The following is a 22,567-nucleotide window of genomic DNA, read 5'->3' as shown; positions in this document are numbered from 1 at the left end:
GTTCAAAAGAACCGATTCTAGGAAATGAATCTGACATCTGACACTGTTTCCTCCACGCCGCTAGGGCGCGCATCTGTTCATGTCTCCGCACAGCGACACTTTTTCTACGATGTCAGAGACTGCACTGACAACAACGTGCGTGTGTTGTGAATTGATATTCCACAAATGATAATTTACCTCTTATAGAAAGAATAAAAAATACAACAAGGTAAGTGTAACTTATTTTATACATACGCTGACTTGATTATGTGCCATAATAAAGACAGACGTTTACTTTACATTGTATAGTCCCATAAATAATTCTCAAATTGAAATCAGTTATTTATTGGATAAAGAAGAGCATGTTGTCTAGTTAAACATATCTATTTTATCCAATTTAGTGGCACTGCATTGAGAAATTATGATACAACCATATCTTCTATTTGCACCATTCCAATAACGTGTTTTTAGACACCATGTTACCATGTTTTTTTTTTCTCGAGTTACCTTGTAAATACCATGATGCATGAATAGTAATCACTTACCATAGTATACACTGCCAGTCAAAAGTTTGGACAGACTTTATTTTGTTAGTAAAGGGAAGTAACCAACAAATCTCTAGCATAAATAGGAATGTGTTTTAAAAGCATCCCAGGATGCACGTCATGAAGTTGAGGTGGATACAGTGCCTTCTCCACAATATCATGCTAGAACATTTCAAGTTATCAAATTAAATCAATCAGTAATACAAATACTATTGTTTCAGATCTCGTCTTGTTGAAAGTATCCATCCAAAATGAGAAACCTCAGCCTGCTGCAGCGCTTCAGATGTGTGGATCTTCCTATCCCGGGATCCCCGCAGTGCTTCACCATCAGAAGCGAGGAGGGAACCGTGCTGGTGGCCTCCGAACTTGCCATCACAGAGTACGACCCTCGGACCGGAGAGGTATTTTTAGATTACATTTAAGTTTCCATATGGGTTCAAACCCCAGAAGATTGAGAGACTCACTGACTTGTGTCTAGTACCCAATAGCTATACATTAATCTTGTGTGTATAATGTGCTTTCATAGGTTTATAAAGAGGTTTCGCTGACGACAGATGACTATCTCCCAGAGGATGGTAGTGGGCTTGTGGTGGGAATACAAGATCTGCCAGATCAGGAGTCAGTGTGTGTGGCCACTGCCAGTGGTGATGTCATTCTCTACAACCTCAACACCAGTCAGGTGATCATTCATTTGATCTAAATGCTCTTACATTAAAAAAAGATTTTATAAAACATGTGCTTTAATAATTTCTCTCTCACAGTTGGAGTGTGTTGGCAGTGTGGACAGTGGTCTAACCGGTATGACTTGGAGCCCAGACCAGGAGTTGGTGACTCTGACCACAGGTCTGTATCTCTACCAATGTTATTTTGCATCAAATTTCTGTGTAACTCAATTAGTTCTGTTTAGAAGTGCATAATAATGACATTTTGCATTCTGTCCGTTTGTGTCTTATATTGCATATCAGGTCAGGAGACCATTATCATGATGACCAAAGACTTTGAGCCAATATCCGAGGTTGCAATCAATCAGGATGACTTTGGCGAAGGTATTGCTAATAAAAGTTTTAATTTAACGCTCAATATCATTAGGATTTTGGGTATTGGGTATCGTTTAAATGTTAACAATCCCAATTCTTCTTATTGATTCCTAACTTAGACCCCCTTTTGTTGTTTGATTAGCGTTATTATAGAGCGTTATTTTAGGCTGCGTTCACTTTAAGAGCGGCTTAGATATAGTTACACATGTTTTGCTTTGTCAACTGTTTACATTCACTTAAACATAACTGACTCCGTTTATGAGGATATGTTGACATATTTTTGTGTGTGTATTTGACATGGAAGAGAACTCCATTTCAGTTTCGCACACTCTTCCGTGGATGTACATTCCGTTTGGATGTAAAAACAGTGTGTGATGTTCTTGCACATAAAAACAATTTTATGAGTGTAGTGCACGGGTGTTCTTGCGCTTGAATGGTTTCAAGTCATTAAAATGCACACAAAGGAATCAAAATTTTTATTTTATAACAAGTATCCAATTCCTTTCATGCAGGTGACTTGTGTTCACTGCATATGAGCAGATCTAGTGCCTGATTGGTTATTTTGCTTCTGTGCATCAGATAAGTTCATCACAGTTGGTTGGGGGAAGAAGGAGACCCAGTTTCATGGCTCTGAGGGCAAGCAGGCCGCCCAACGGAAAGCAGCAGTAAGTTTTCGTTCTGTTTAGTATTGTTCTGCTTTACCAAACCAACCCAATGCAGCCAGCAAGCATGATACCGAGCTGAGGATCACCGGGAGAGCATTGGGATTTCGACCTGGTTTGAATATTATCCTTCTCACCTAGTTCTGATCTACTCTCACAGGAAGTGCAGCCTGCCCTGCCGTGGGACGACAGGAAGCCAAGGGTCACTTGGCGAGGCGATGGGCAGTTTTTTGCCGTCAGCGCCGTTTGTCCCAAGACTGGTGAGAATTTCCCTTTTTACGGTTGTTGTTACATAAAAAAAAGTTTGTGACTGTTAAAATATAGCTGCATTTTTTGTTTCAGGTGCTCGAAAGGTTCGTATCTGGAACCGAGAGTGTGTCCTGCAGGCCACCAGCGAGGTCGCTAACGGTCTGGAACACCCTCTCTGCTGGAAGTAAGACATCCTGAACGTCTTTTAACTTTCCAAACTATTTACAGAAAGGGAAATTATAATACCCGTCATTTCTGCTTCTCTCTACCATATCATTATCAAATAAAGTGCTGTTAATATTGAAGTATATTTTTCTTGTAGACCCTCTGGCAGCCTGATCGCTTCCACACAGCGACACCCTAACAAACACAGTGTGGTGTTTATGGAAAAGAACGGACTGATGCATGGAGATTTTACACTGCCTTTTGGAACGGACCAGGTCAAGGTGGATATTAACTCCTTTAGTGTTGTCAAAAGTACCGACTTCGGTACCAAGTCGGCACTGAAATGTAAAAAAATTTGACGATACCAGCATTTCACTCTAGCATTTTGAGCGTTGTTGAACGAATTCTTAAACACCTCTGATTGGCCATTTTGTTCACACGCTCAACATATATGTGACCCTGGACCACAAAATGGTCACATGGGTCAATTTTTTTAAATTGAGATTTATACATCACGTGAAAGCTGAATAAATAAGCTTTCCATTGGTGGATGGTTTGTTATGATAGAACAATATTTGGAGATACAACTATTTGAAAATCTGGAATCTGAAGGTGAAAAAAATCAAAACATTGCGAAAATCGCCTTTAAATTTGTCCATTTATGTTCGCGACTCTGGAGCATTCACTCACAAAAATAAACGTTTTATATATTTACGATAGGACATTTACAAAATATCTTTATGGTACATGATCTTTACTTAATATCCTAATGAATTTTAGCATAAAAGAAAAATCGATCACTTTGACCCATACAATGTATTGTTGGCTTTTGCCACAAATATAACTGTGCGACTTATGACTGGTTTTGTGATCCAGGGTCACATATGTCTCTGATTGGCCACTGAAGTTACTTTTACTGAACACTAAACTCCTCTCTATTATTAAAAAAAGAAAAAAGATTAAAGCTATAAATCATGGGTAATAAATCTAAAAATGGTCTGTGTTTTTCAGGTGAAGGAGCTGCTGTGGAACAGTGACTCTACTGTACTAGGGGTTTGGATGGAAGACTTGAAGTCTGGAGAGATCAACCATCCCAACACATACAGTAAGATGCAAATCAAACTGCTTTGCATATTCAGTGATGGGGTGAGTAATAATCAGTGGTGCTGATTAGGGCTGCTTGATTAATCAAAATAAAACCAAAATCGCAATATGGCTTTGTGCAATTATCAAATCACAAATGCCGTTATAATTAAATAAATATATGTGCTGCTGTTACCAATCCCTCCTTCATGTTACTCATTATCCGCCAGTGTTTTCATTCTCACACCGTCACTTTTGAGTCACTTCTACATGCATTTGGGAAAACATGTTCCAACCAATCTTCCCATACTTGTAATGAGAAGAGCTTATTAACAAAAGAGTCAGATGGCCATAAATATTTTTTTAATGTAATATACATTTTTTATTATATATATTTTTAAATACCTGTTTTTTTATTTTACAATAAAATAGTGTAGTTGTTTTTTAATATAATATTTCTAATATCTTATTTTTATATATTCAATTATATTAATTATTATTATTATTAATTTTATATTATTCTATTGTTTCTTTATTATATTGATATAATCACAAGATTTTGGCCAATTGTGCAGCCCTTAAAAAACAAGCACAGCATACCACAGTATTTTATTTATTTTTTAAATCGCATTTATTTTTTCTCCCACCCCGTACCTAAACCAGCCAAAAAAAATCATTCAGTCCTGGTGATGATACTCATTATCAGGGTTAGGGCTTTTGTTTTAAACCTCTGACCCATTTCTTTCACAGTTCAGCTGTGGACTGTTGGGAATTATCACTGGTATCTGAAGCAGAGTTTGCATTTCGGCAATGAGCCCCTCAGGGCTCCGGCGTGTGTGTGTTGGGATCCGGAGAAGCCCTTGCGTCTCCACGTCCTGACTCGAGGATGGGCCAGCTACACCTACGACTGGGGCTGGAGCACTCAGCGCAGCCGTGGCAATGATGCCCATGACAACGCCAGTGTGGCAGTGATTGATGGAGGTAGGCGTGGCCATTGTCCAACTCCTGAATCTCTGAAATGTTGTAAACAATGCACTATTTCTCATTTCTGTTGTAAATAAGGCATTTTAACAATCGATGATTGAAGTCAATGGTTTCTGTGTTTAACTAACATGTGTTGGCAGATAAAATTCTGGTGACAACATTCCGCCAGTGTGTGATCCCTCCACCTATGTGTGCGTTTGAACTTCAACTTCCTGTTCCTGTCAACTTGGTCACCTTCCATTCTCAAGCCCAGAGGACCAATGAGCTCGCAGCTCTCACAGCCGATGGGCACATTTATGTATACGGGGAAGGTGAGTCACACTCGAATTTGAAACTTTTATCAGAATTTAAAACGTCAATATCATGTTATGTAGGATTTATTCACTTGTGTTTCCTGTATTCAGGTGGTGGAGTTGAAAATGGAGGTGTACCCAGGGTTTTAGGCTTTAATGTAATCTCAGCACCATTAGTCTTAAGAAAGACATACAGGTACAGGATGATTTTGAGTTTCTCCAATCTTTATTTAACAAGAAGATGCCAATGAATAAGGAATATTTTTTGATAGTCTTTGATTTCTATGTACGGTAACTGTAAAAGTTTTGGGTCGGTAAGATAAAAAAAACGATTTTGAATGTTGTGCTCAACAAAGCTGCCTTTATTTGATTAAAAATACAGAAAACAAAATTTATTTATTTAAAATAAATAATAGTTTATATTTGAATAAATTTTTAACAGTGTAATTTAGTGATGCAAAGCTGAATTTTCAGCATCATTACTCCAGTCTCAAGAAACATTTATTATTATTATCAGTGTTAAAAAAAAAACTTTCCCTGCTTAATGTTTTTGTGAAAAAATGATTTAATGAATTCTTTAACCCTTTAAGACCGACGCTCCCGTTTGCGTGTCTCTGTTTAAGAGCTGATAGAAACTGAAACCAAATGGCTAGCTCAATAATTATTTTTGCATACAAAACCAGAGACGTTACATGTTCAGATCAAACCTCCAACATGCTCTTGTTGCGTTGTGTTCACCCTCAGTCTAATGAGTCTGCACAAATTGGGTAATATGCGTTTACAGCAAAAACACTAAACTGCATTGCACGTCTTTGCACACATGTTCTATAAAATATGTAGAAAAAAAAAACTGTTTTTGTTTATTGCACTTTTGAGCTATTTATCTAGTTACTATTGATTTATTACATACATAGCCTTCAAATTGGGGGTGTAAGGATTATTTTGATGTATGGCATATGAAAATGCTTTAAAGAATGACAGCACAGCATGTAAAAATACTAAGATACTCTGGCGGAATTGTTCTATGGCAGGTCATAAAGCATTAATAAATAGAAAGTTCAAAAGAACTGTCACGGTGTATCAATTTAATGCATTCTTTGTTGAATAAAAGTATTTTTCTTTTTTTAAAAATGTTTTGATGATAAACTTTTGAATGGTGGTGCAAAATATATTGCATTTATTGTATATTTTAATGCAGCTCTAATCATTTTTTTTTTACATTTATGTGAAATAACCTTTCAAAGCTAAAAAAAACCAAATATATTAAATGTCTTTTTCACTGTTTTCTCAGAGACATGCTTGTGTAGAGTTTTAAGTTGAGTCATTTTCTCAGTCAAGCAAGCAGATTGATTGAGCACTACTGTGTGACGATGGCATGCAGCCTGTATTCGGTGTGCTAATGCAGGTGTGTGTGCAGGGTTGCCGTGGATCACGGGGAACCTCTAACGCTGCGCTTGCTGCTGTGGTTGAGTGAAGATTTGTTTTTGGCTGTGGCCCACGGAGTGAGCTTGACACGCCTGCTGAAACTGACCCCATCAGACAGCCAGGACCCCAAGGACACACTGGAGATCAGGTACTGCCGTTAAAATAACGAACTCCTCCGGTCTTGTTCACATTTGTATTTATTGTAGCTCACACAAAGACAGACTGATCTAACGAGCATAGACATGACCTCAGGGACTGAGCATTGTTCAAACTTGTGAATATTTTAAACTCTGCACTTTTGGCAGTGTCTCTTTTTCTTACATTCTTGGTGTTGGTAATTTCTCAGGTCAGACGTTCCTGTGGATGGCCATGTGATCAGCTTGTGCCACAGCCTCAGAAATGGCACTGTGGCCCTGCAACTTGAAGATGGACAGATCCGGAAACTTCTTATGGGTCAGTCAGGTCATTAATTGTAACAGGAACTGAAAATGGCACAATTTATGTTTAATCATGTTTTAAGTCTTTTTTTTTTTAAATGTAAAAATAAATGTATGTAATCTAAAAATGACTAATGACATATATAAAGGATATTAATGCTAGAATATACCATACAGACTCTTCAGAGCTCAGTCTAACAGAATGGAAGGATTCAACTGGCAATACCATCAACTTCCCCCGACCTTGTGTTCAGACGGCACTGTGTTCCCTCAGCGGAGAAGTAAATATATATTCTCCAGACAGAACTGAGTTATCGGTCATGCTTTGCCCTTAAATTACAATAAATGCTTCTTATGAATTTGTCTTTTAATAGGAATACTTGATAGGCCTCACTGAGAGATCACACCTTTATATCGGTGACTCACTGGTAGGTGTGAAGACCCCAAAAATGAGAACAACATTACATTTGTTGTGTTAGTGACAAAATCTTGGCTGTTATGCTCATTAGAGTTTCTCTTCCACAGGTGGCTTCCAATATATCTTCATTTGTAGTTTATGATGACTTCCTCTTGCTCACCACACACTCTCATTTGTGCCACTGTCTCAACATCAGCACGCTCTCTGTTAAAGGTACATGTGAACGCATCAAAGACATTAAATATGTAAATATCATATAAATATACACTATTGTTAAAAGTTTGGGGTTGGTAAGATGTTTTGTTTTGAAAGAAGTCTCTTATGCTCATTGCTCACCAAGGCTGCATTTATTTGATCAACAAATCAGTAAAGCAGAAATATTGGGAAATAGTATTACAGTTTAAAATAAATGTGTTTTTTTTGTAAAATGTCATTTTTCCTGTGATTTTTTATTTATTTATTTTTGTTAGCATCATTACTACAGTCTTCAGTGTCACATGATCCTTCAGAAATCATTCTAATATGCTGATTTGCTGCTCAAGAATAATTTATTATTATCAAAGATGAAAGCAGTTTTTCTGTATTCTTGAATAGTTCAAAAGAACACCATTTATTTTTAAATCTAAATGTTTGGTAGCATTAATTATAGATGTCTTTACTGTCACTTTTGATCAATTTAATGCAGCTTTGAAGAATAAAAGCATTAAATTAAGACTCCAAAACTCTTGATCAGTGTTTTATCTAAATATAGGTATATATAAATGTATATATACATGTATGATGTTATTGGTGTCCCTGCATAGGTCTGCAGTCAGCCCTGAGTTCAGATGCCAATCAGAACGATGAGACTGTAAGAAAGGTGGAACGAGGCTCTCGTATTGTTTCTGTGGTTCCCCAGGACACCAGACTCATACTGCAGGTGAACAGAAAGTGATTAAGTAATTATCTTTCTAGAGGAAAACAAATGTAATTGGGATCTCATCTGAGCCACATCCAAGCATCAGAATGACATATGAACTCATGTTAAAAAAAGATTGTATTTATGGGTTGAACTCACATAAACGCCGTAAATAAGTGGTAGATACGAGTGGGAAGCTGGGGATTTTGTTTAAGCCCTGATCTTTATGAGTTGGGGGCATGTCAGTGAGAAACATGGTGGAATACCACAATGTTTTTTAAGTATTTAGCAGTGACATTGTCAGGCTTTTTTTATTTACAACAAAATAAGATAATTCCCTGCACAAAATATAATAGCGTTGTAATATATCAATACAAAACGTAACAATTAAGTTTATTGTGGCAATGTGGCTTCATAAATAAAAAATAAAAAGCAGCAGCATCCTGGCAATGTGTTGTTTTTCATAGCTTTCATAGGCAAGCACCATTCACATTTTCTCCAAAAAAAGTCTATTTGTACTGAATTTGTGTTTTTTTTATTTTATAATATTTGGTGGTGTGTTTATATATATATATATATATATATATATATATATATATATATATATATATATAAAAATTTTTTTTTTGCTTTTTAGATGCCACGAGGGAACCTGGAAACCATCCATCATCGGGCTCTTGTACTTTCTCAACTCAGAAAATGGCTTGATGGGTATTTTACATTTACAAAAACTTCAGACAGTGCTACGTAAACAAAAAGCATACTGATCTTTTTAAAAAATATTTGTATATTATATATTTGTATTTTATTAGTATTTTAAAATGTAAATATGTTTTAATTTACATTTCTTATCCTACATTTCTTTATTTTCTATTAAATTAAGATAAATGAAGTGAACCTGATTTGAATAATTTTAATGTGTTGTTTGTTTCAGTCTCAGATTCAAAGATGCTTTCGAGAGCATGAGGAAGCTAAGGATCAACCTCAACCTCATTTATGACCACAATCCCTCTGTGAGTGACCTCACTCTGTTGTCATTTCCTTTTACAGTAACATCTAAATGCATTCTTCTACACCATGGATTGCATTTCCTTTCAGAGAATAGTACTAAATGAATAACACCACTGCCGTCCACCTCCATCCCATGAATATTCTCACAGGTGTTTCTTGACAACATTGAGATGTTCCTGAAACAGATTGACTCCATCAACCACATCAACCTGTTCCTCACTGAACTTAAGTAAGTATTCAATGCAAAGGCATTGATTAAATCTCTTTTCATGATTTATCTATTCATGTAAGTATTTTATCATTCTTAGAGAGGAAGACACCACCACAACTATGTACCCGAGTCCTTCACACTCAGCCTCCAGTACAGCTTCAGGGAAAGGAGGAAAGAAGGTGGACATCGTCTGTGATGCTTTCCGGTCCACAATGGAGACTCTCGACCCACAGAAGTCAGTTCCTCTGTTATAAATGTTTCATATGTTTAAATGCATTTCAGGAAGTATAGTACAGCCCTTCTACTTGTTATTTTTCCGATTACAAATTAGACTAGATTAAATTTCACACACAGTGTACGCCGACCTCTTTTCTTCCTCCTCACACATGCTTTAATCTATACACAGATATTGTTTGTGTGTTCTTACATCTCACGTGAGAAAAACTACACCAGAACTGGAAATCGCTCTACAGAAGGTCCATGAGTTACGAGGTGAGCCTCAGTAGACACATAATCAAACATGTTTGTTCACTGGGCTTGAGTCGGTTACACGTGTGTGCTTTTGTGCTCAGTGAACCCCCCCAGCGGCTCCAGCAGCGTGAGCGCAGAGCAAGCTCTGAAGTATCTTCTCTTCCTCGTCAATGTAAACGAGCTGTATGAGCATTCCCTCGGCACCTACGATTTTGACCTGGTGCTCATGGTGGCTGAAAAATCTCAGAAGGTCAGTCTCTATATATCAGATATATCTCAACTCTTAATATATATTATATTATATCTTGTTATATTTTTTATTATATTGTAAAGTGAACAAATGCCATTCTTTCAATACATAATGATTAAGATTCACCTTTTCACAAATAAGCAGCCTTTTCAAATATTTGTATTACTACATTACATTATTTTATATAAGAACAAATTCAATTATGTAAATGCATAATGAATACAATTCATCATTTCACATTTGATATTTATATTATATTATAGTATATGATACTACACATAATGAATAGTTTACCTTTCCATATATAAGCAGCCATTTCAAATATTTGTATTACTATATTATCATCATGTTTTATATTATATCAGAAGCCATTTCACATATAATATTTATATTATATAATAGAAAAGAACAAATACAATTCTGTAAACAAAATGAATAAAATGAATAATTTTACATATTTCACATATTCGTATTATATTGCATTATTTTATATTGTAAAATGAACTAGTAATAAATAATAAATAATATAATGATACTATATAAATACATATTTGTATTCCCTAATGTATCATATTATTTTATTTTATATTATAAAATGATGCAACACAACAGGCACTTCCAGCGTTTTTGATGATGAGATTGATCTAGTGTCGGCACACGTCTGTTGTAAACGCTGTTTCCAGTGGTTTATAGGCTTCTTCTCAAACATGTAGGACCCTAAAGAGTACCTGCCCTTCCTGAACATGCTGAAAACCCTGGAGCCAAACTACCAGCGCTACACCATCGATAAACACCTCAAGAGATACAGGAAGGCCTTACATCACCTCAGCAAGTGTGGTAAGGGGCTTGTAGGATGTCCCAAGTGAATACAACACCAAATATTCACTGTTGTCTCCATGTTTATTTCTCTTGTTCTACCTCATGTTTTCCAGATGAAGAACACTTCACAGAGTTGTTAAACTTGGTGAAAGATCAGAAGCTGTACAGTGATGCTCTTGAGCTCTATCCCTCAGACAGTGAGCAATACAAGGCAAGTTTTATACATGGTCCTTATTTTTATTTTCCCCTGAAGTCCGTTAGTCAAGGTTTGTCTCACCAATATATATATATATATATATACATATACACTGCCGTTCAAAAGTTTGGGATCTGTAATTTTTTTTAAATGTTTTTAAAAGAAGTCTCTTATGCTCACCTAGGGTTCATTTATTTGATTCAAAATACCACTAAAAAAACAGTACGTTGTACAACAGTACAAACAGTTGTTTCTTTATTCTATTGTATTTATTTGTGATATTGTTTGCAATTTGTTTGTGTTCTTATGTTATTATTATTATTATTTATTATTATTATTATTATGCAATTCTTGTTATTACTGTTTACCTTTTTAATTTTCTTTTTTGTAAATGTAGTTCAACGATTAAAATAAAGCCTCCATGTTCGGTGTGTAAGCTATTACAACAAAAGTTCCCAACTTATCCAAAAATTCTGAGATAATAACAAATTATCTGTATGGTGGTATATCTGGCAGTTTTCCCTGTGGTATCTAATATCAATATTGTTTAAGGTATCGTATCAAAGTTGGAAATTCCAGTATCGTGACAACACTAGTCTGAATACTCTATTCTGATTGGCTGGAATGTATGCATTGAAACCCTTTAATGCACAGGTAGTTCTAAGTCAGTTGAATCACGTGCTGCTTTCATTGAAACACACACACACACACACACACACACACACACACACACACACACACACACACACACGTCACTAGCACACAGAGATCGGAGATCGTGCTGCGAACACAGACAGAAACGGGAGAACAGAAACCCTGTGACTTTCATTAATCAATGAACCTAAAATGGCAATGCTGACATGATCTTGACCCTCGACCTCTGTGATGTCATCAGACCCTGAGCGTGGCCTATGCAGAGCATCTAGTTGAGCAGCAGCAGGCGGAGCAGGCGGGACTTCTGCTGTGGAGATGTGGAGAGACGGCCCGTGCCCTGCAGGCCTTCGTCAGCTGTACGAGCTGGAGGCATGCCCTCGCCGTGGCAACACACATCCCGTTGCCATCCGAACAGCTGGCACTGCTCGCCAGAGACCTGGCAGGTAAGACATTCCTCTTATGTATCTATGTTTCCTACTGAGATTGCGAATGTCCATAAGCCATCTTGTATGTGTGATGTTTTCAGAGAAACTTCTAGAGGCCAGAAGGCACACAGAAGCCGCCCTGTGTTTGGAGCAGTATGCTAAGGTACACTGCATATTTCATAGTCATCATTGTTCTGCTCTCCAAGAATGTGCTGTGCTGATGTCTGTGTGTTGTCAGGACTGGGAGGAGGCGATATCCGCTCTGATACAGGGAGCTGCATGGGAAGAAGCGCTGAGATTGGTGAGCCTGTTCTTTTATGTGTGTCTTTCTTTACCTGTTATTATTATTATTATCTGGTTATAATGGTTATTATTGTTGTACTGGATTACTTGATTCTGATTGCAGCATTGTTGCTAAACTGTATAAAATAATCTTTGATTTTCTACATCTGTATTTTAGAAATGAGTTTTAATCAGCAAGGATGCTAAAAGATCACTAAAAGACATTTATAATGTTACAAAAGATTTCTATTTCAAATAAATGCTGTCATGGGATCATGACACTGGATCATGTGACTCTGGAGTAATGATGCTGAAAAAAACATATTCTAATAGAAAATACATTTTAATAATTTTTCACAATATTACTGTTTTTTTAATCAAATAAATGCAGCCTTGGTGAGACAAGAGACTTGTATACGAATTATATACGACCCATATGAATTATATACCGTACACTAATGTTGAAGAGTATGGTCAAATTTTTTTTTAAAGTCTCTTATGTTTATATGTATCATATTCATAACTAAATTTCTTTTGTATTTCTCATTTCAGATTTATTTGTACAACAGACAGGACATCATTGAGACAAATCTGAAGTCTGCTCTTTTAGATGGTAAACCATCATATTTTACTTATCTTGGCATTGACCTGTTTATTTTGTATCATATTTTGTGCTGCATCTTAACTGCACACTTGGTTTTCCTTTAGCTCACAGTAATCAGACGTCCTTCCTGGAGTCCCAGAAGACTTTGTTCCTCCGCCACAAAAACCGTCTTGCTGTGGTCCGAGAACTTAAAGCCAAGGCCAAACTTGAGTTATTTGGTAAACGGGAAGTTTTAATTATATCCATTTCACATGTTTGATCTCATCAAATATTTTAATGAAGAGCTTTAATGTTAGTGTACATATATTTTGATGTTTCTGTCAGGACCACTATCGTCAAATACGATTGACCATTAGCATATAGTTTGGATTGGCGGTATGGTTCTGTTCTGAGCAAGAACGCATCCATGCAGCCTAGCAAGGATAAGAGCAGGAGAGCAGCAATAACCCCCTTAGGGTAAAAACAAAACATAACCAACTTGAATGTATTGCTGAAATCATTAATTCAAGATTTAAGTTCAACATAATTTCGAGAATTTATTCTGATTCAAAGGGCACTCAAGGCCGAATACTGACTGCACGAGAGAGGAGGAGCTGGGGAGGGAGGAGGGTAATTAGCTCCTGAGAAACGCGATAGTCAAGTCAAGTCACATTTATTTACAATACAGATTGTTTCAAAGCAGCTTTACAGAGATAACAGGAAAATGCAACAAAGTTTGTTTCCAGAAGAAAATAGCATCACAGTCCAGCTTAAGTAAGTTCAGTGATGTTTCATTTTGTTGTAAAAAAGTTATGAATTTAGTTCATTTATATATATAGACGCTCTGAGATGGACAATGACATTACGGTTTTCTCCAGTTCAGTTCTCATATAATGTTGTCAATGCAGGCAGATCAATATTATTGTTGAATATTAAATAAAAATGTCCCCCACTAAGCAAGCTAAAAGCCAATAGCAACAAAGGTGTAAAAAGGCGACAGTGGCAAGGAACCAAAACTCCACCAGGTGGCAGGATGGAGAAAAAAAACCTTGGGAGAAACCAGACTCAGTCGGGGGGCCAGTTCTTCTCTGGCCAACGAACGAACAGTGTATGATTTTGATTCAGGCAGCATTATAGGTGAGGAGTCAGATAGGATTGGAACAATCAGAATAAAGGAGCTTATATACAGTGATAGGCGTCGTATTCCTATAGGTAGACGTGGATCAGCTGAGAGTCAGCTGATGCGAGCTTGACTAATTGCCAGAACTAACGCTACAGTTAATATTCCTTAGTCACATGCAATGTTTATACACTTGGTTTTAAACTATTTCCTGTTGCTCACTGACAGTCCCTTCCTGTTGTATTTCAGACGAGGATTGTGCTGACTGTCCAGATGCTGAACTCTACTCTGAGGCCAGCAGCGTCCTGACCGGCAGCCATCTTGGCTCAAAATACTCGCGCAGCAACTCTCGCATTTCATCGTGAGTGACATCACTGCTTCCACAAATACAGTTCACTTACATCAGTGGTCTCAAACTCCGATCCTTGAGGGCCACTGCCCAAACCTAACTAAAGAAACCTGAACCAGTTAATCAAGGTCTTCAGGATTACATGGAACTTCCAATGAAGTTTGAGACCACTGATTGAAATGTTTCAGCAACTCAAATGTCAAGCCAAGTCTGATGCAGAGATTGAAATTTGTCTGCAGGAGGTCGTCTAAGAATCGTAGGAAAGCAGAGGGAAAGAAACACAGTCTGAAGGAGGGAAGCCCATTTGAGGACATCGCCCTCCTGAACGAACTTATTCAAATGATCACCATTGTTGATAAGATGAGAGGTGAGCCGAAGAAAAAAACATTATACATGCATATGCATGTATAATGTTTTTTACATTATACATATATATTTTTTCACACACATATATATATATGTGTGTGTGTGTGCATGGTTCAAGTAAAATCTGGCATAAACAATTATAAGTCAACAACTGTAAGCAATACCTATGCATATGCGTAGTGATACATACAGGTGAAACCCGGAAATTTTTTATATTGTGCAAAAGTTCATTTATTTCATTAATTCAACTTAAAAGGTGAAACTAATATATTATGTAGACTCATTACATGCAAAGTGATATATTTCAAGCCTTTATTTGTTATAATTTTGATGATTATGGCTTACAGCTGAAAATCTTTTTACAATATTCTAATTTTGAATTTGGGGTTTTCATAAGCTGTAACCCATATAATCATCAAAATTATAACAAATAAAGGCTTTAAATATCTCACTTTGCATGTAATGAGTCTATATAATATATTAGTTTCACCTTTTAAGTTGAATTACTGAAATGAACTTTTGCACAATATTCAAATTTTTTGAGTTTCATCTGTACATGCATACAAAAAAAAAAGCATTCACACTAAAGTTCAGTGAGGAATTGTTCAAGTAAAATCAGGCATCAACAGATGTATGGGTAACAGTTTAATGCTACGTTTGGCATAGTTTGATTCAATGTATCTTTAAAACTGTACAGAATTAATATGAATAAGACAATTTTGATTATTAAGCTGTATTCTGTGTGTTTGTGTAGAACATGTGATTCACACTGATGATGGCTATTGTCTGACCCTGCAGAGGAAGTTCACAGCCTGCTGAAAGCTCTGGTGCTCTTCCAGTTTGACGGTCCGGCCAGCAGCCTGCAGAGAGACTACAGTGTCCTGCTGCAGCTCATGGAGGCGGCCCTTCCAGAGATCTGGAGTGAGAACCTGCAGCAGGGCCAAACTCCAGTGAGTCACACACAGGCTCTCCTCAACAGTTTTAGCTGTTTTTTTTTTTTAAACAGCTTAGCTTAGAATTTGTTTGTTGTGTATTGTTTGAATACAAAATATTTTTGAGGTTATTGGAACTTTTATTTTATTTGGAACTTGAGGTTATTGATTCCAATAACCTCAAGTTCCAAATAAAATAAAAGTTCCAATAACCTCAAAAATATTTTTAAATGTAACGGTCTTTGAGGAAAATCTGAATATTCATTCAGATTTTCCTCAAAGACTGTTACATTTAAAAATATAATTTTTTAAAAATCTATTTACTATGTTGTTCAAAGTTACATCTACATTTCTCTCCGACCCTTAGAATTGTGGTCTAAAATGTACTTTTTATTCATTTACAAAAGCCCATTTTTTTTGCACTTGTGAATCATGTTTCTTCTCTCTCCAGCTCACGGGTCCTAACTCAACAGCCAATAGCATTACGGCATCATTTCAGCAGCAGAGACCCGCTGTGGCTCAGCAAGGTAAAGAGTGACTCTGTACTCTCAGCGAGGATGTTTCATTCATGTCGTCTGTTTTAACTCTACAATTATCCTTTTCACTCCTCAGACGCAGAAGCCCTGACTGCTCCCAAGATGAGAAACACTATCAAATGGAAACTCAGCATTCTCAAATAGTTTGCATGTCTTTAGGCCTTTTTTTGTTTTAATTATTGTATTTTATTCAAATAAAATGTTAATTGTTTTATGGATGAATTAAAGATTATAAAATGTTTTTGTCTTGTGAGCTTGATTGGATATCTGTAATTATCATTTGATATAATTATTCATTGTTTACAATCAATTATATTTGGTCTTATTTTTGGTATATAGAGTATTAGACATATTCAGTATAAGAATCGGTGCATTTTTTTTTTCATAAATGCAAATCTATTATTTTTATTTATTTTTATTAAGCCCCATAATCTATTCTAAACTAACCAATGTCATTTGTCAGGTTAAAATAAATGGGATCAATTTGCATTAATCTGAAAAATAACACTTTAACTTTTATAATTTCCCTGTAATGTTGAATGGCTATAATCTCAGTATTGAAATCAATGAGACTGGCCTTCATTCATGGCACATAGAAGAAAAAAAAACTTGATCAAAAATATCTAAATTGCTGTTTTAATCACAAATATTGGTTTGGCCATTTTTTTTAACAATCTACATCTCAAGTTTTTCAACATTCAACAGATACAACTACTTGCAGTCAAATGTTTTAATGGAAAGAGAAAAAAAATGACAAGAAAAAACATTTGAAAATGATCTATTGCTGGATAAAAAACAAACAAACTTGTAACTATAAATTACAGATGCTTCCATTAGCCAAATTTTACAGTGTAGAAAAAAAAAATGAAAAAGTTATCCACTGCACTTAAAAAAACAGGTATATACACAAAGAGGGTTAAAAATAGGCAAAATATACTAATTGTATTCTCCCGCCCTAACTAATCAGGATCCGCATATCGATGCCACATCATCAGTTGTGGTTATGGCTTCCAGAGTTTGAGGAGCCCATCCTCACTGTATGTGGAGATTAAATTCTGGTGTGGATGGTGAGCAATACCAATAACATCCTTCTCATGAACCTGTCAACACAGATCAAATAATCAGCATCTACAAATCCTTTTGTGCATGTTCATAATTAATCATAAATATTTTAAATCAATACTTTTGGAAACTAATACACATATATTATATATATTTTAATAAATGAATGAATGAAGAGAAAGATGGACTGAAAGAGGGCTTACAGTCAAGGTTCTCTCTAGTTTGCCTGTGACTGTGCTGAAGCAGTAAAGCACGAAGTCCTCTCCGACACAGTAGATCCACTCGCCACGTGGAGACAGAGTACAGCACACAAAATCACCTCCCTCTCTCTTACCAGAGCTGAAACTCCTCACAATCTGCAACAGGAAAAAACACAAGGAGAGTTCTCAGAGATTCATAATGCACAGACGGACACAAATCATTTCAATTCGGTCATCTCGTTCATGAGTCTTGACATCCTCACCTGGCCTTGCATGTTCATGATGACAACCGTGTTGGATCGGTTACACACAACAAAATGCTCTGGGTTTTTGGGGAGCTGGATGACATTGTTAACAGTGATGTCTGTTCCCGCAGAGGTGCCTAGAGACTTAAATGTGCTGGTGCATTCTGAGGTCTTCACGTTCCAGATCTGGGAGAAAGGAAATACAAAGCCAGAAGTTAGATATTCACCTTTACATTTTTACTTGAGAAAAGACTTGACTTAACTAGGTAACAATTTCAACAATATTACCTTCACAGTTCCATCAGATGAGGCGCTAATGACGTGATGTCCGTCAGGAGTAAGTGTGGCTTCGTTTACAAATGAAGAATGACCTCTGAACTCCTTCAAAGACTTGCCTGATTTTAACCCATGAATCCTGTTCCGAAACAAACACAAGTTAATTTTGCTGTGGTTTTTGTGAAAGCTGAGGACAGTGATAACAGATGCTCACCTGATAGTCTGGTCGAAGGACGCGGAGAGGATCTGAGTGCTGTCTTTACTGAAGCTGAGACAGGTGACACCTTTACTGTGAGCGCGCTCAAACCGCCGCAGACACTGACCGCTCTGAATCTTCCATACCTGGACAAACAACACAATCAGTCCTTCAAAATAATCAATACATCAGCCTTCCTACTGTAAAAACAAATGACATTTTCATCAAGCTCAGTGTTGGTTCTTGTGGAAGCTCGAACGTGTTGTGTAACAAGAATTAACCTCATTGGTTCTCGCAAAAGCTCAAACGTGCTGCGTAACACACAAGAATGTCTCGCGTCAAGCAAGCATGTCTCTTAAGATGACTTGGATAACCATTAGATTAATATTTATTTTACAATCTCTTTATGAATATTTTGAACAGTTAGAGTTCTGGGTGAATAGACTTTCAATGGAGGGACAGAAATCTGTAAGATTTCATTCAAAATGAGTGTGTTCTAAATGTTATGTGTTCTAAAGACAAATGAAAGTCTTGTGGGTTTGAAACGACATGAGGGTGAGTAAATCACATTTTTGGGTGAACTAACCCTATAATGATGGTTTTATTTATTTGTCCGATTTCAATAAAGTGTGTATGAGACCTTAATCTTGCCGTCTTGGGCTCCTGTGGCCAACATCTCAGTGTCCCGACTGAAAGACATGCACAGCACTGCGTCGTCCATCATCATGAAGTTATCCTGAGCCTGATACTTCAGATCCTGTCCAACCGAGACACATGATCCATTATGTAAAAACATGTACATAAACCGTTATTACAAATGCAGATGAATAAGTCTCAGGGTAGATTCACAGACCTTTCTGATTTTTCCAGTAGTGAAGTTCCATACTTCAATAAATCCGTCCACAGATCCAGTGACCAGATACTGGCCATCAGGAGAGAAGCGTGAGCACTCAACATGAGACTTCTGACCAAACTACAAAAAAAAAAAAAAAAAAAAAAAAGGTGAGTGACAAATTCATCTTTTTTGTAACTGTTGAGGACAGAAGATGGTCAGTGTACCTTGATGTGTCTGGCCAGCTGTGTGGGGAATCGCTCCTCCTCTACATCCTTCACAGCGGCTTTACCTCTGAACAAATCAATGGTCATACCAGGAGGGAGAAGACCCTGATGCTGCTGCCACTTCAGAGACTTCAGAGAGAGAAACAAACAAATACCATCAAATATAGTAATATAAACTATTATTTTAAGTGTAATTCTTAGATCAGTGTATGGTGATGAAGGGAAGTTTTGCTCACCTGTCCAAGCAGAGCCATCAGACGTGACGGTGGTACCACACTGACCTCACCAGCGAGAGCCTGAGCTATGGCTGATCTACGCTTCTCCTTACTGCTGCCATCAGGATAGGCCTACAAATAAACATAGGTCGTCACAAATCATCCATGGAGGTGACTATTGTTGCGGTCAGGTGGAAACCTTGTATGTTTTAAAACTGTTACTTTTCAGAAAAAAAAAGAAAAAAGAAAAGAAAAAAAAGAGTCAAAATTTTGTAGTCAAAGTTGTTTTTCTGACCAGCGAATGTCAGACCTGTTTTTTCTGTCATAAGAACGGCCGTATCTGAGGCTGTAAGTGCATCACATTACGTATTCATCAACTTACAGGTTATAAAGTGTATTGGTTGCTCAGTTTTTTGTCATTTGGCCAAAATCTCATATTATTAACAATGAAGTTAAATGCACAGACTATTTAAGACATTACTGTGTATGATTCGACAACAAATGCGTAGTATCTTGACAAATGATCAAGACATTTTTCTCCGCACCTCAAATACATAAAACATTAGCTTATATATATATATATATATATATATATATATATATATATATATATATATATATATATAGATAGATAGTGCTTCTTGAGTAAAAAATTGCTGTACGTATTTAGTCTTGCATTACAAAGCAGAAACGGTCCAAAATGCATGTGGCACTTCCTTCACAATAGAGGCTGGTTGGAATTATAAGGTTTTACCGACAATTCGAGGATCCATATAGGTCACAAGCTCTTTTAAATACTTTTAATTGGTTAAATATTTGCAAAATCCAACAGAAAAACTTAAAGGGTGACCAATAGTAATGATTCATGAGAAAAAAATGAAATACGGAGATGCAAGGTTTCTGCCCAACAGTGACAATATTATGGTGTACTGAAGAGAAGCCTGAGGCCCATCAGTTTCATAATGAACCGAAAATATTTGTACAATTATCATAATATAAAAGCTCTCTAATGTTGTGTTTTGCGCCACTGCTTTGGCAAAGTATCAGTCAAAGGAACTAAAATCAAAATCTTGATATGACAGTGATTTAACAAATTGCAAAAGGCTGTGATTTCATTAAATAATGATATTGTCTGTTGCGTGTTTCAGAGCAAAGTGCGTTCACACGAACAGCTCATGACACAGTGTTTTCAGATCCATCACCTCTCTGGGGTCAAAGTATGAGCGAGCCAGAAGGTTCTCCAGGTGGATGTATCGCTCAGGTTGGGTTTGTTTGAGCATGATCATGGGGTCGGTCTGCCTCAACAAAGATCTGGCAGCTCCCAACTCTCGGAGCTCAATCAGCTCAAGAACGACCTGTAAAATGACCAAAAAAAAACACTTATGATGTGTCCAATTTTCACTGATCAATCAAGGTTCCAAACTTATAAAAGTCCTGATTTTCTCTGCCTCTCACCTGTTCGTAAAGGTCAACGAGGGTCTTGTCAGGGAGTTTGAGGGACTGTATAGCCTGAAGTACAGTGTCCCAGTGACCGCTATTGATATCGGCCACAAAACTCTCAATACTGTCCACCGTGTTGAGGGACACTGTCGTCTCCTCCTGGAGTGTCACTAAAGTCTTATGCAAGTTGTTTTCCTTCAGGTACTGCATGATCAGACGGATCACGCTGGAGAAACGTGACAAAAGGGCATTTCAGTAAGAGTTACTTTGAAAGACAGTAGTGATTATTATTAGTGTATATATTAGTGTAGACTGCAGAGAGTTGAATTAACTAATGGTTTTGTCTGGAAAGTCATGAGCAATGCTTACACTGATATGTGAAGGGGCATTTTTCACCAAAATATAAATAAATAAAACAGCAATGTCTAGAAACATAATACATATATCTATATATATTTACACAAAACACATATCACTGTTTGTAATATTGCAAAAAATACACATATGAAACCTACAATATAGCACTAAATTGTTCTTCTAAAACCGCATAAATCAAATGGTATTGCATATTTTCTGTTTGTTTCTAATTAAATAAAAACAGAAATCTAGAGTTGTTTGTGCTACTAAAACGGGACAAAATACTAAGCAGGCTGAGCTTTAATAATTTAAATACCAAAAATATAAAAGAGAAAACTACTTCATATATAAACTTTGTGCAAAACCTAATCTCCTAATAATGCTAACACAGTTAGCCAGAGAAACAACCCAACACCTAAACGGTGCAAAAATCAGCCTGCAAAAACGGCGCTCGTTTAAATTACACAATTATGCATTCATGTAATGTTTTGAAACACACAATTTTATTTACTTACTCAGCTGACTCTATTTCAATAGACATGATTGAAAAATGCTACTATTGCTGTGCGGAAAAAGGCTGAAGACACAGGAACGACAAACTCGTCTTCTTCTACGGCTCTGAGTTCATCTGAACTAAACACACAGCGACACCTAGCGGCTGCAAACATCCGTCACCAGATATTCCACAGACAATGACAAACTATTTGTTTTGAAATTATAAGATTAAATTTCATATTCCCAAAATGTTATAATTAAATGTTATATAGAGCGATTCAGTGGAACCAGGCAGTACATTAACACCGTAAGAGGCTCATTTATTAAAAATAAAAAAAATAAAAAACATAAAAAAAGGTATTTAGATAATTTCTTCCTTTCTTAAAATAAAAAAAGGGAACAGCACTGGTACATGACCCAGCTTGAACCTGAATTTGAACCTGAATCTCAATTTTGCAATTAACAAACAATTTTAACAACAATCTCAACATCAATCCTTGCCTGTAATTTGATGTGGGGCAAACCAGAGCTATTTCATGTCAATTTATACAATTATTTAGTTTATTATTTTTTACAATTATTATTCATTATGTATACAATAAACAATATAGGCTAAATTATTTTTTTATTTTTTATTTTTTT

The 22,567-nt window shown here is 36.5% G+C and overlaps 2 protein-coding genes across 2 annotated transcripts; one reads left to right on the top strand and one right to left on the bottom strand.

Moving 5' to 3' along the window:
• The first annotated feature begins 54 nt into the window (after nucleotides 1–54).
• On the top strand, nucleotides 55–16,631 carry elp1 (elongator acetyltransferase complex subunit 1). Its single transcript, XM_079629973.1, has 37 exons — nucleotides 55–208; nucleotides 746–925; nucleotides 1,051–1,203; nucleotides 1,286–1,367; nucleotides 1,490–1,570; nucleotides 2,141–2,226; nucleotides 2,384–2,483; nucleotides 2,566–2,656; nucleotides 2,795–2,918; nucleotides 3,649–3,742; nucleotides 4,471–4,701; nucleotides 4,845–5,015; nucleotides 5,109–5,193; nucleotides 6,415–6,570; nucleotides 6,769–6,875; nucleotides 7,037–7,140; nucleotides 7,234–7,287; nucleotides 7,385–7,490; nucleotides 8,081–8,196; nucleotides 8,813–8,886; nucleotides 9,110–9,188; nucleotides 9,336–9,415; nucleotides 9,495–9,632; nucleotides 9,804–9,889; nucleotides 9,970–10,118; nucleotides 10,832–10,955; nucleotides 11,051–11,148; nucleotides 12,029–12,230; nucleotides 12,314–12,375; nucleotides 12,451–12,513; nucleotides 13,047–13,107; nucleotides 13,203–13,316; nucleotides 14,447–14,558; nucleotides 14,786–14,913; nucleotides 15,711–15,862; nucleotides 16,296–16,371; nucleotides 16,457–16,631. The coding sequence occupies exons 2-37, from the start codon at nucleotides 776–778 to the stop codon at nucleotides 16,522–16,524; spliced, it is 3,957 nt and encodes a 1,318-aa protein (XP_079486099.1). The 5' UTR covers nucleotides 55–208; nucleotides 746–775; the 3' UTR covers nucleotides 16,525–16,631.
• Nucleotides 16,632–16,720: 89 nt separating this feature from the next.
• On the bottom strand, nucleotides 16,721–22,121 carry smu1a (SMU1 DNA replication regulator and spliceosomal factor a). Its single transcript, XM_079629974.1, has 12 exons — nucleotides 21,946–22,121; nucleotides 21,089–21,299; nucleotides 20,836–20,988; nucleotides 19,655–19,765; nucleotides 19,419–19,547; nucleotides 19,213–19,332; nucleotides 19,000–19,116; nucleotides 18,378–18,505; nucleotides 18,176–18,302; nucleotides 17,906–18,073; nucleotides 17,646–17,798; nucleotides 16,721–17,480 (listed from the first exon to the last, which is right to left on the bottom strand). Exons 1-12 carry the CDS (start codon nucleotides 21,969–21,971, stop codon nucleotides 17,382–17,384), a joined length of 1,542 nt encoding a protein of 513 aa, XP_079486100.1. The 5' UTR covers nucleotides 21,972–22,121; the 3' UTR covers nucleotides 16,721–17,381.
• Nucleotides 22,122–22,567: the final 446 nt, after the last annotated feature.

Source organism: Phoxinus phoxinus, assembly GCF_949152265.1.
Source record: "Phoxinus phoxinus genome assembly, chromosome: 12".
NCBI classification, from domain to species: Eukaryota; Metazoa; Chordata; class Actinopteri; order Cypriniformes; family Leuciscidae; genus Phoxinus; species Phoxinus phoxinus.
The sequence above is the reverse complement of the archived record's forward strand: the minus strand, read 5'-3'. Positions and strand labels throughout refer to the sequence as shown.

Coding starts and splice junctions, on each gene's coding strand:
- elp1 (XM_079629973.1), top strand. CDS start 776: ATGAGAAACCTCAGCCTGCTGCAGCGCTTCAGATGTGTGGATCTTCCT. Junction 7,141..7,233: donor TGTGTTCCCTCAGCGGAGAA/GTAAATATATAT, acceptor GTCTTTTAATAG/GAATACTTGATAGGCCTCAC. Junction 10,956..11,050: donor ACATCACCTCAGCAAGTGTG/GTAAGGGGCTTG, acceptor CATGTTTTCCAG/ATGAAGAACACTTCACAGAG.
- smu1a (XM_079629974.1), bottom strand. CDS start 21,971: ATGTCTATTGAAATAGAGTCAGCTGA. Junction 21,300..21,945: donor ATTGAAATAGAGTCAGCTGA/GTAAGTAAATAA, acceptor ACGTTTCTCCAG/CGTGATCCGTCTGATCATGC. Junction 18,303..18,377: donor TCCTTCGACCAGACTATCAG/GTGAGCATCTGT, acceptor GTTTCGGAACAG/GATTCATGGGTTAAAATCAG.